General features: G+C 37.9%; 1 protein-coding gene across 1 annotated transcript in view; it reads left to right on the forward strand.

Annotated features, from left to right (window-relative positions):
- The window catches only part of LOC103508673, a 37,520-nt gene extending 28,010 nt beyond the window's left edge, over positions 1-9,510 (forward strand). The window contains exons 4-8 of the mRNA XM_026823209.1: positions 1,763-2,152; positions 2,692-2,753; positions 3,735-4,032; positions 5,117-5,410; positions 8,029-9,510. Coding sequence (XP_026679010.1) covers positions 1,763-2,152; positions 2,692-2,753; positions 3,735-4,032; positions 5,117-5,410; positions 8,029-8,835 — 1,851 coding nt within the window. The 3' untranslated portion in view covers positions 8,836-9,510. The remainder of the gene's footprint in view (positions 1-1,762; positions 2,153-2,691; positions 2,754-3,734; positions 4,033-5,116; positions 5,411-8,028) is intronic.
- Positions 9,511-13,170: the final 3,660 nt, after the last annotated feature.

The raw sequence follows: 13,170 nt of genomic DNA on the forward strand, positions 1-13,170 counted from the left end.
TTTATTTTTTTTTTTTTTAAATTTTTTTTTTTTTTTTTTTTTTTTTTTTTTTTTTTACAAAATTTTACGGGACAACGTCCCATTTATTACAATAAAAAAAAAAACTGAATGCTAACAATACAAAAGAAAAAAAAAACATACAAAAATGAAAAATAAAAAATTAAATAAAAATAAAATAGAAATCAAATTACAAGTTTACCTATACGCTAATGAAATGAGTATTTTTATTGAGGATACAATTCCATACCTCGGCTGGGATTGAACCCACGCCTTCCTGTTAACCAGTCGAGCGCCTTGACCACTACACCACCACAGGATACTTAGAAAAACAGTCAAATTAGCAGATACAAAACGCAAAAACCAAAGAAAACGATGTGATCAGATTAGCAAGAGCCAGAAGAATTTCTTTTTTCATGGTTGGTTACGTCCCACGCAATGTTGCCAAGCGTAGGGCGCATTTCTAAATTTGAATCTCATTATTTTTCCCGCGCACACTTTGGGGACGAATTTCTTAGAGAAGAAATACTTTTTTAAAAAAAATCTTTTCGGATTATTTATTATTTTTGACGATCTTTACGAAAAAAATACATTTGGACAGTTATATTTTTCATGAGAATCATCAATTATTATGGTATACTATTTTTACAGTGATCTTCTTGGTTAAATCCCTTTTATACTCTGTTGCAAATTTGCGGATCCTCATTATTTTGATTCTAATCGGTACCGTTTCCTCTTCTGTCCCCACAGATAGCTGAGGGAGCCTAAAGGCTCCCGGTGATGGATTGCTTGGACCGATCACTAAGCGAAACTGAAACCCCCCCTCCCTTCCAGCACCTCGTCACTGAACAGGCCTATACTATTTTTACAGTGATCTTCTTGGTTAAATCCCTTTTATACTCTGTTGCAAATTTGCGGATCCTCATTATTTTGATTCTAATCGGTACCGTTTCCTCTTCTGTCCGCACAGATAGCTGAGGGAGCCTGAAGGCTCCCGGTGATGGATTGCTTGGACCGATCACTAAGCGAAACTGAAACCCCCCCTCCCTTCCAGCACCTCGTCACTGAACAGGCCAAGTCTTTTCTAGTTCTTCAGGTAAGTTGAACACTTATGCCCCGGTCCACAAAGTGAGTTTAAACTCAGTTTAACTTGAACTTTTGGATTAAGCAATCCGATTGGTTGATACGAAAAAAAAAGAAAAAAAAAAATTAAATCACATTCTTCAATCCAATCAATCAATCAATCCAAGAGTTTAACTAATTGGAGTTTAAACTCAATTTGTGGACCCGGCTATTAATCGTAATCTACATTCTACAGCACTGCAACAAAAAGAAAAACAGTCTGAAATTTCCTTTTAACTTTAATCTGAAATTAAAAGTAGGTAGTTATTACTTTTAATTTCATAGGTAGTGCGTCTGACAGTGTTGACCTAGCTCTTCAGGTAAGTTGAACTCTTATGCCCGGGTCCACAAAGTGAGTTTAAACTCAGTTTAACTTGAACTTTTGGATTAAGCAATCTGATTGGTTGATACGAAAAAAAGAAAAAAAAAATAAATCAGATTCTTCAATCCAAGAGTTTTTTAACTAAATGGAGTTTAAACTCAATTTGTGGACCCGGCTATTAATCGTAATCTACAGCACTGCAACAAAAAGAAAAACAGTCTCTGAAATTTCCTTTTAACTTTAATCTGAAATTAAAAGTAGGTAGTTATTACTTTTAATTTCATAGGTAGTGCGTCTGACAGTGTTGACTTTTTTCTCCAGGTGGAATATCTGACAAATCAACTCTGTTCAGGAGGTGACGATTTGACCGCAGTTCTGGCCGCCAACCAGAGTCGAACGCGCCGAAAATGCCGCAGTCTAGAAGCTTTACCCTCGTCTCACTCGGAGAGTACTGATACCAGTGCACCACCTTGCGGTAGACCCCGCGACGAATTGTTTGGACTGAAAAAGGAGCGGGATTTGCTGGCGAGACGGGTTGCTGAAATGGAACAGGATAGCGTTCACAATTTGGCGCAGACCAATCAGCTGCTGGCAGAGGTGGGGGCGCTGTCCGCCGAGAAGCGGTACCTTGAGGAGCGTCTGGCAACCCTGCACCACGATCATTCTAGTCACTGGCGGCAACCCTGCTTTACGCCGGTCAAACACTATGAGGTACTGTATTGGATTTTGATATTAGAATATGTGTGTACAGTGTTGAAATGTCAGGAGGAGTACTGTACCTATTTTGAGACTGAAGTTAATGCAATTGGATTGGTAGATTTTAGATTTTGCATAGATTAAGCAATGACACAACTTAATCAAATTGGATTAAATTAAATCTCAAAGTGTAGGCCCCCAGTGTCTCAGGTAGCAAGACTAGAACCGAGCTACGAAAAAGTTAGATAAATCTAGTTTTATGGTTTACACTGAGTGATATTTAATTACCTATAGGCTCACCGCTATAAAACACGGCACCAGATTTTCGCAAGGTCGCTGGTTTTTTCCTCTCCGACAAAAATATAATATATGTGTGTGTGGCTGTGTGGTAAATAAATTACCAATCAGATTTCTCAATCGTGTTTTGGTTCTTGTTGATTCATTGACTATGCATTGTGTACGAATTACAAACCTGTATGTTATATCAAATGCAGCTTTACCTATCCTTTTTATAATTTCTGATTTACTAACCTTTACATTATTTACTTCCACAGGTGGATGACGAAGGGCGGGAAATGTCCTCCACCAACCCGTACAAGGAGACAGGGGGTCTCATTCTGGGGGGCTGTGTCTCAGACAACAGGACTTGAACTACGAAAAAGTGAGATAAATTTTGTTTAATGGTTTACACTGAGTGATATTTTTAATTACCTATAGGCTCACCGCTATAAAACACGGCACCAGATTTTCGCAAGGTCGCTGGTTTTTTCCTCTCCGACAAAAATATAATATTACCTATCCTTTCTATAATTTCTGATTTACTAACCTTTACTTTATTTACTTCCACAGGTGGATGACGAAGGGCGGGAAATGTCCTCCACCAACCCGTACAAGGAGACAGGGGGTCTCATTCTGGGGGGCTTGGAAACCTCTGATATAGAACGTTATGGAATATTCCTTTCTGTTGAAAGATTTGTTTGGTTTCTTAATACGTTGTACTTGTTTCCTTCCTCCTCTTCCTTTCCTTCTCCTCCTCTTTCTTTCCCTTTCTCGCTTTCTTTCGTTTCCTGTTTTCCCTCCCTCTCTCTCTCCCTCCTTCCTTTACTTTGTTTTTAATAACTCGCTCTTTCCTTTCTCCTCTCTCCTCTCCTCCTCCCTCCTTTTCTTCTCCTTTATCTTTTCTCCCCTCTCGCTCGCTTCCGTTCTCTGTTCACCGTTCCTCCTTTACTTTGTTTATTATATCTCACTCTTTTACATCTTCTTTTCCTCGTTTCCTTTCTGACATTTCTCCCCTCGCCCACCTTATCCTGGTTTTCCTTTTTATTTTTGTCTCCTTCGTCTTTTCTCTCTCTCCTCCTCCTCCTCCTCCTCCTCCTCCTCCTCCATCTCTCTTACTTGCATGTTGTATTTGTGTCACTCTCATTATAATTTGTATGTGAGTCATAATTCTGTAGACTTTCCTAAGGATTTTCCTTCATGACGAATGTTTTGAATAAAACTATCAGATCCAAGCCCCAGGATTGTATTCTACGGTTCCTGGTTGGATTCTCGGACGAAAAAAAATCATTCCTAGCAAAGCACCGAGAAAAACAGCTGATCTGGGGGGCAACGACCTCTCGGGCAATGACCTTCACACCCCTGTGCGACCTTCGGACCCCCTCTCCCGCAAGTTCAACCACTCCCCCTCCTCCCCTTTTATACCAAAGACCCTGGGTGCCCTCGACGGAATAGTTAGCTCACCTTCCAATCAGATGAGATCCCCGCGAGGTGTCAAGCTGAGTCGATACAAAACCAAGATGGCCGCCATACTACGGGAGAGTCACCCACTCGAGTTGCAACGACATCTGCTCACCACTGTGTTCCATAACGAGGTGAGTACCACGGTCGATGGAGCTTAACCTAGGTGAGCACGGGACCTAGCCTATACATTAAGGATCTCTACGAGTTATTTGCGATAGGATCTCAATTGGAGCAAACAGATATGTATTTATTATCTGTGTGCACTGTGTAGAGATTGAATTGAATTGGAATCAACCTGTGTATATTGCTCCGCCCAAGGCTTTTCAGTCCTATTCCAGCAGGATTAACTGTATCCTATTCTATTTGCCTAAGCGTTTGACACCACAAAACTTTCGGAATGACTTTCGAGATTTTCTCCAAAAGACTCAATAGATAAGAATCAATTCCCCAATGTGTCTATGTAGAACTCCATCACCCAGTATTATAACAGCTTTTCAGCCCTATTCCAGCAGAATTAACTGTATCCTATTCTATTTGCCTAAGCGTTTGACACCACAAAACTTTCAGAATTACTTTCGAGATTTTCTCCAAAAGACTCAATAGATAAGAATCAATTCCCCAATGTGTCTATGTAGAACTCCATCACCCAGTATTATAACAATGTCTCATTCATGTACTTGAACATTCAGAACATTGTCATCTAGATTCTAGAATGTGCATTTCGGTTGAAATTTTGGTGAAATTCTACTATGTTTCATTCTGTCAAATTTATGTGTATTTTTTTTTCGAACTGATCGCAAGCAGTTCGGTAGATATTACTTCTGTTTCATTCTATCATTTCATATTCGTACCATGAAAGTTATTTCAAGGCCAAAACTTGCATTCGCATATGCAATTTCATAAATTCCGTTCTCTAGTGATGTGTGAAAATATACACGGACTTCCTTTAAAAGAGTCTTTCGGTTTTGTGGGGCGTGAAAATATACGCAATGTAAAAATCAGCAATGTAAAAATCAGAGAGGTGTAAAAAGTGAGTGAGTCACAAAGAAAACTACTCTCTTCACTCTTTTCAGTAGACCACTCAGTCAGCAAGTCAGATCATGTCATGAAATGTGTAACTCATCTTCTTAAGATCTGACTCATTGACTGAGTAGTTCACTAAAAAGAGTAGGGGACTTACGTCCACTCCACGTCAGATGAAATAGAGTAGAATAGATCAGTTGATCAGTATGATATTAGATGATAGTTACAAATAAAGCTCATCATGAAATACATATCGTTTCTGTAATTCTAATATTGTGTTTATTGTTTCAGCTGGAGGAGAAGAATATCGAGCTTGAAGGCACAAGGGCCCGGGTTCGACTCTATGAGAGACTGCAGACTGTCAAGATGGGAGGGGTGGGGGGAGAGAGGGAAGGGGTTCATACATTAGTCCCCGCCAATCCTATCCTACCCCAACTCACCCTCCCATGTGGTGGGGATCAGCCGTTGAGTTCTAGTACTGAGAGTGAGCCAAAACTTGCATTCGCATATGCATGAACTCTCTTTAACCAAGAGTCTTATCGCACACAAAAGTGGCCAAATTCAATAGAGAGGTGTAAAAAGTGAGTGAGTCACAAAGAAAACTACTCTCTTCACTCTTTCAGTAGACCACTTAGTCAGCAAGTCAGATCATGTCATGAAATGTGTAACTCATCTTCTTAAGATCTGACTCATTGACTGAGTAGTTCACTGAAAAGAGTAGTTCTTTTTTATAACTCACTCACTCTTTACAGGTCTCTAGTCAAAACGAAGTGGTAATTTAGGGTGAATCTAGAAAGGCTGTATTGAACTACCTGGGTGGAATGAAATTATGTCTTGGGTGTTTTTGATACACCCTGTATATGGCACGCTAGAATAACCTCCAGTTTTCCATGTAGCCAGGTCAACACTTCCTGTTCCGGTTAAAGCTCTCTCTCTCTCTCTCTCTCTTTTACTCCATCCTTTCTCTTTTCATTACCAGTTTCTTTTTATTAACTCTCTCTCAAAGCTCTCAATTTAAAATGATTTCTTTTCTCTCTTCTTTCTCTCTCCCTCTTCCTACTCTCCTCTTTTGGGAGACATAATATCGAATTGGCATGCTATGACACAGACAACATTGGTGGGATCTATCTATATTTTGGTATGAATGAGAGAGTACTTGAGACTATTTGTCACGTTAAGTAAAACATGAAGTTATATAGCGGCGCTCAAAATTCGATCGGGCTGCATTTCTGAAAAGTTGGGGAGGGAGGGGGCGTTCCTACATCCTACAATGCTCCTCTATGTACATATATGTGGCCCGCGAAGTACCTCCCAATGTAGCATGTGGCCCGCATACACATGGAAGTTGGAAACCTATGAACATCTTGTCAGTTTCTATCATCGTCATTATCAAGACTATTATTATTGCAGTTAGTGACTATCATTATTATAAAGACATTATTTCAAAAAGTAGATACCTACAGTTCCTTTCATTAAAAGTAATTTCAAAAGCATTTCATTTTCAACAGCAAGAATAACTAGTTTCCAATATTTTGCGTGCTATTAAAAAAATGCACGAAAGTTAAACTTTTCCCGCAGTTTGTAATGTTGCATGTATAAAACCGACATATGAAACTTTCATGTTTGCTTGGAAATTCGAACGCCCCATCTTCACCTACTTTGATAAGGAAGAAGCTCCAAAGACTTTTGAGTCTATGTAAGGGAAATGAGTATTCAAAAACATTCCTGCACAGCTGTATTGTCTCATAAGGCTTGTCTCACATAGGAAGCGTAGACGTGCGACTGAGTAGCGCGTAGTCTCCTGCAAAGCCAAAGCTATGTAAAATGATCATTTTCATAGGTTTGGCTAGTGATGGGACTCGAGTGAGATTTTTCAACTCGATTATTTTCCAACTCGAGTTGTAACTCGAGTGGAAATTAATTGAGTTGAATATTTATTCCTGGAAATTACACCGTGCCGATTTCTCACTCGAGAGTCGAGTAGGCGAGCGAGTCGCTGATATTCGGGTTTTCGTTCGGAAACTCTCGGCATACGGGTATACCACTATACCCCTCCCCCTCTTCAGTTCTCTTTCTTGCATCATCATCTAGTAAGAGGCAAGAGGGGAGAGGGGGGTAGTGAATCATTCAACTCGTTCAAACGAATAGTTTTTCTGACGAATAGATTTGTACTCGAATAGAAACTGCATGCTGCAATAATATGTGGCTAGTGCGCGAGTGAACTCGGGTCAGAGAACCCAATGAATAGTTTTTCCACTCGAGTGGAACAAAATAATCGAGTGGACTCGAGTGAAGTCAAACTCGAGTCCACTCGAGTAAAATCATTCACTCGGCCCATCACTAGGTTTGGCTTTGCAGGCGACTAAGCGCCACTAAAAGTCGCGCGAATACGCTTCCAATTTGAGATGAACCTAATGAAACTTCTGTACAATTTCATAGGTTTGGCTTTGCAGGCGACTAAGCGCCACTAAAAGTCGCGCGAATACGCTTCCAATTTGAGATGAACCTAATGAAACTTCTGTACTTACGCGCTGGATAAACGAGTTAGAATTTTGAGATGAAATAACTTTCCTCTCTGTATAGCCCGGTATACGTGATATACCATGTCTTCCAACCTGGTCTTATGACAGATCGTTTTGTGTGCACGCAATATTTGCGCAAATTTCAGGTCTAGACGTGTGGAATTTGGGGAAATATCGCGAACACACGAAAAAATCTGTCGAAAGACCAAGTAGGGAGACATGCTAGGTAATTCTTGCAACCAGACTTAGCGACTAATTTTGGTTTGCAAAACTTGCTATTCACATTTGTACCTGGCTGATAGCTCTTTTAGGCCTGGGTTTTCACCTCGATGCTGAAGCTGACCATTCTAATAAAAACCCCATGTCCGTTTGACAGATCGTTGCGTTTGTACGCCATATTTGCGCAAATTTCAGGTCTAAACGAGTCGAATTTGGGGAAATATCGCGAACACACGAAAAAATCTGTCGAAAGACCAAGTAGGGAGACATGCTAGGTAGTTTTTGCAATCAGACTTAGCGTCCCGTTAACTGAACTCTTAATAAGACGCTAATTTTGGTTTGCAAAACTTGCTATTAACATTTGTACCTGGCTGATAGCTCTTTTAGGCCTGGGTTTTCACCTCGATGCTGAAGCTGACCATTCTAATAAAAACCCCATGTCCGTTTTCTTCACAGTTGAAACCACCCACACCTCTGAGGAAGCTGGGCAGACCCCATCGGTCTCGCAGTCTGGAGAAATCTTCTATCATCACTTTACCCGCTGTGGATGAAGTAAATGAATGTCCTGACTCTCTGGATATGGTTGTACCTTCGGGGAAAATGCAGGAACAAACACATGTAACCAAGGAGCTGAATCAAAGTAACCTCGCTAACGGATACCAGGAGAATCAAAGTAACCTTAGTAATGGAACTCAGGGAAACCAAAGTAACCTAACAAGCGGCACACTTGGGAATAGTAATCTCAATGGAACTCAAGAGCTAGTGAAGGATGTGTACAACAATAGTGACACCTATGTCGTCAAGAGACCTGAGGTACGCCAGAGTATACCAGAGTTCTCTAATGACCACAACACAAGTAAATCCCACACTTATAGAGTACGAAAACCAAACCGGTTTATTGACACTAAGGGCGCCAGCACAGAACCTTGTGGTCATGACGTTATCGAAAGCGCGACACACGTCCGACAACCAAACGGTCAAATACTTGCCACCCCTCCCATACCTCCTGAGAGTAGGAATTCCATCGAGTATTTCGACAGTATAGAGACAAGTACTAGTGCTAGTGGTAGTGTGTTCTATAGCGCCCCTGGCTCTAGTATGAATAGCAATAGACCGCCACGCGAATCATTAGCAGAGTGCGACTCGCTTGACCAGAGTCAGCCTGATATCAGTGACTCGGATGATTTGGTGTAAAGAGTGACCCGCCTGACTCTGTTACCTCTAAAGTCAAGAATTCTCTGGCAATGAAAAGTAAGAAATAAAATAAAAATGAGTTTTCATAGCAAATTTACTTATGATGATGATTGCCAGAGAAAATGAATATCTCATCCCTAAAGGGAATTTAGATAAAAATGCCAAGTTGTTTTGAGCAAAATATTTCCTTTTTGCCAACACCACGATAGTCCACTTTTCATTGTTTTCACACTATGAAAGTCTTTTGGTCGAGATAACTTGACTTATATCCATTGCCAGAGAATTCCTGACTGCCTCAGTGGTGTGGTTGAAGTGGTGAAAAATTTGACCTATGATTTCCCCCCAGTATTTATTGTTATTTATTACATCTATAGTTTACGTTGTATATTTTTACCTGTTAACCTCTCGATTGTTAATATCTAAATAGTGTATTGTTCCTGTGCCTAGAGGATATGCATTTGAGTAAAAAGTATCAATAAAATATTTGAATTTTTCATAACTTTTCACGTAGTAATCGACCTTTTATTCATATTTTTTACCCAATTGCATATATCCTTTTTTTTGGCCCCGGTCAATTTATGCCGCCACTGGTTCATACCTTTGCCATTGTTCATTCTGAACAAACGTTATCTGACACTTTACTATTTCTATGTATTTTGTTAGGATCTACCGACATCGCGACACGGGACTGAAAAGTTCCTTTTCCCCTTACTAACTTATCCTCATGATACAGGAAAGTAGAATAGAATATACCTTGTTTATCCTGCTCGAATGAGACTAAAAAGTCCCTTTACCCCAGCAGTTCATACCTTTGCCATTGTTCATTCTGAACAAACATTATCTGACACTTTACTATTTCTATGTATTTTGTTAGGATCTACCGACATCGCGACACGGGACTGAAAAGTTCCTTTTCCCCTTACTTATCCTCATGATACAGGAAAGTAGAATAGAATATACCTTGTTTATCCTGCTCGAATGAGACTAAAAAGTCCCTTTACCCCAGCAGAACGAATGCTTTCTTATCGATTTTTATAGTGTCGGTAGTTTCCAAGGAAGATATGTGATTTCTTAGTAAAATGCAATGTCTTGCCTATTCTTGTAGATGTTATGTCGGTCATAGCGCGAGTGACCGGCATTAGACGAATTTGATTCTTATGAATTCAAGAGTCAGAAAATTAATAGTAAAAAAAGTACTATTTAATCAATTGATACTTTATTTATTTAATAGGTGGCTTACGAACTTGAAAGTTTGTGTGCCTTTTTGTAATATTATCGCCATGATTAATTTTTTTGAAACTTTGTTGTGGTGCATTTATTATACAATACAATATAAAACCTTGTATCTCTGATATATTATTCATTTTGTTCGTGTTTTGATAAAGCCTATATGAAACCAAACATATTGGATCGAATTGTGAAGTCGCCATTTTCCTTGCTTTCAATGCAAAAGCAAATAAGGAATCATTGCAAACTTTTTCCCCCTCAGGTGTGTGCCATTTTCTTTCCATAGCTTCATGGTTTTCAAGCTCATGAAACTAAAAATGTCTACTCCCTACATAATTCTATTGTAGAATAAGGTACAAAAACTATTCTAATTAGGTAGAATGGTTCTATTCTAATGTGGACAGGGCTTACCAAATTGAATTAGCACTGGATTGAGGCGCATTATGATTCGAGCTATGGCTAAAGTATTGATCCCAGCCCTGTTTAATTCAGATTTGGTAAACCCTGACCTAACATTTATTCGATTTTTTTTTTTTTAACAAGATAACTAGGTCCAATATGTTTTAAAATACGTGTACGTACTCTTCTCCTATAGGAGAAAAAAACTCCTGTTTTTCTGTTTCTTTGTTTACACATAAAAGGCATTTAGAAGTCATCTAGAAAGGCACCTATGAGAATAATAAATTGGGATTAGAAATACCAATCTCAATAGTAGTGGTTAGCGCGGTGGACTTTGGAACCGAAAGTTGCTGGTTCGAGTCCAAATCAAATTGTATTAATCGAGGAAAGGCATTTGTGACATTCATGCGTATCATGATTCAACTTCCTCTACCTACCTTATAGTTTTAGTGTAGGTACTCAACATCATTCGTATATGAAGCTTACACATATCTGTGATTTTGTTATTGTTTTATACTAGTTTATGTTATTCTACATACCATAATTTTGTAATACGAGTTCTATTTGAGCACCTAATTCCTTTGTATCTTTGCAGAAATATTAATCATACTTCAAGTAAGTATCTATTACCTATATCAGCGAAGAAGAAAAAGTCTTTTTTCCTCCTCTTTATAAAACCGTGAATACGGGCAATTGTCTCATTTGGAGTCCATTCAGATTTTTGAAATTAATCTTTAAATTTAGCATATCTACACTGTTCATTCAATATTGAAATGTATTTCAGTATTTTAAGTACACGTTGAAAAATGTACTGTACCCCTATGTTTCCGGAAATTATTATTTGTCTGTGCCATTCTGTTGATTCGTGTAAAAACAAACGTTAATATCCATATCTGACATGAACTTTAGTATCATCTCTTTGTTTTGACATTAAAATCTTTATTAAGATTAGATATATTTTTTTCTTTTGTGGGTTCTATGTTATTTCATATTCGCATAACAATATTGTAAGCGTTAATATATTTTATATTTCGAAGATAAATTTTATTTTTCGTCAAAATATTCAAGTTCATGAAATTATTGTAATATTCGTTTTCAAACAGGCAGTTTGCACGATTAATTTACTTATCTAGATCGTGTATTGTGTGCACATAGAATTTTCTCCTGTAGTAATATTATCCATATTATATACTAATATAATATTTTACTGTCTTCCACGTGATTTTATTTTTCGTCAAAATATTCAAGTTCATGATATTATTGTAATAGTCGTTTTCAAACAGGCAGTTTGCACGATTAATTTACTTATCTTGATCGTGTATTGTGTGCACATAGAATTTTCTCCTGTAGTAATATTATCCATATTATATACTAATATAATATTTTACTGTCTTCCACGTTTTATAAGAACATCAATTACTTAAGTAGAGTTACAAATTACCTACTCGACATATTTGGAGACCATGTAGATAATTTACTAAAATAGACGTAAAAAGGTATTAGGCTGGTTTTAGTGTAATGACTAGGGCCCTATTGCCTATTCCACGAAAGACTCTGCACTCCCCACTCCTCAGTAATTTCATTATTCAAATAATTTCTCTCTCTCTGTTTCCTTTCTCCTTTCATATTTCCTAATTTCCTCTTCTTCTTTTCCTCACATACCTACCATACGAGTATGTCTAGGTATCACATGAGAAGCTCTGGTTTCGTAAGAAACTTCAGTTTAGAAAAGCAAATAGATTTAGCAATAAGGAAACAAATCAATTCACATACTTTCGTAGAAGTTAAAAAAAAGTAATCAATTTTTATTTACCAAAACAATTGTAAAAAAAAAAATATAAGAAAATTGTAAAGACCCTAATTAGCTATTATATAATTATTATTTTTCTATAAATACTGTACATACAATCAAACTAGGCGACGAATATAAAAAAGGTATTAGGCTGGTTTTAGTGTAATGACTAGGACCTTATTGCCTATTCCACGAAAGACTCTGCACTCCCTACTCCTCAGTAATTTCATTATTCAAATAATTTCTCTCTCTCTCTCTCTGTTTCCTTTCTCCTTTCATATTTCCTAATTTCCTCTTCTTCTTCTTTTCCTCACACTTCCTCACATACCTACCTTTATGTCTGGGTATCACATGAGAAGCTCTGGTTTCGTAAGAAACTTCCGTTTAGAAAGCAAATAGATTTAGCAATAAGGAAACAAATCAATTCACATACTTTCGTAGAAGTTAAAAAAAGTAATCAATTTTTATTTACCAAAACAATTGTAAAAAAAAAATAAGAAAATTGTAAAGACCCTAATTAGCTATTATATAATTATTATTTTTCTATAAATACTGTACATACAATCAAACTAGGCGACGAAATATAATTCAAATTGATTAAAATATAAAATCTCAATTGTTTTTATTCGTGTACTATATCTATTATTCGCTGTGTATATTAAAGCTGTGTTCAAGTGTCCACATATGTATAGTCGACGGCTGTCGATCGATGTCGACTGAAATCGTCCACACTGCCTCAACAACAATAGATTCACTTCGTCGATCGACGGCCATGGACTATGGTGGACACTGCCTTAGACCCGTTATTTACTTCAGACAGGCGAGATCATTGATTCCTTTAGCCTATAGGCAAAGGCTTGTTCAGATAGCCATAACCCTCTTTTGATTTTTTTTTTTTTTTTTTTTGAAAGAGTTAA

Source organism: Diaphorina citri, unplaced genomic scaffold (assembly GCF_000475195.1).
Source record: "Diaphorina citri unplaced genomic scaffold, Diaci psyllid genome assembly version 1.1 scaffold422, whole genome shotgun sequence".
Taxonomy (NCBI): Eukaryota; Metazoa; Arthropoda; class Insecta; order Hemiptera; family Psyllidae; genus Diaphorina; species Diaphorina citri.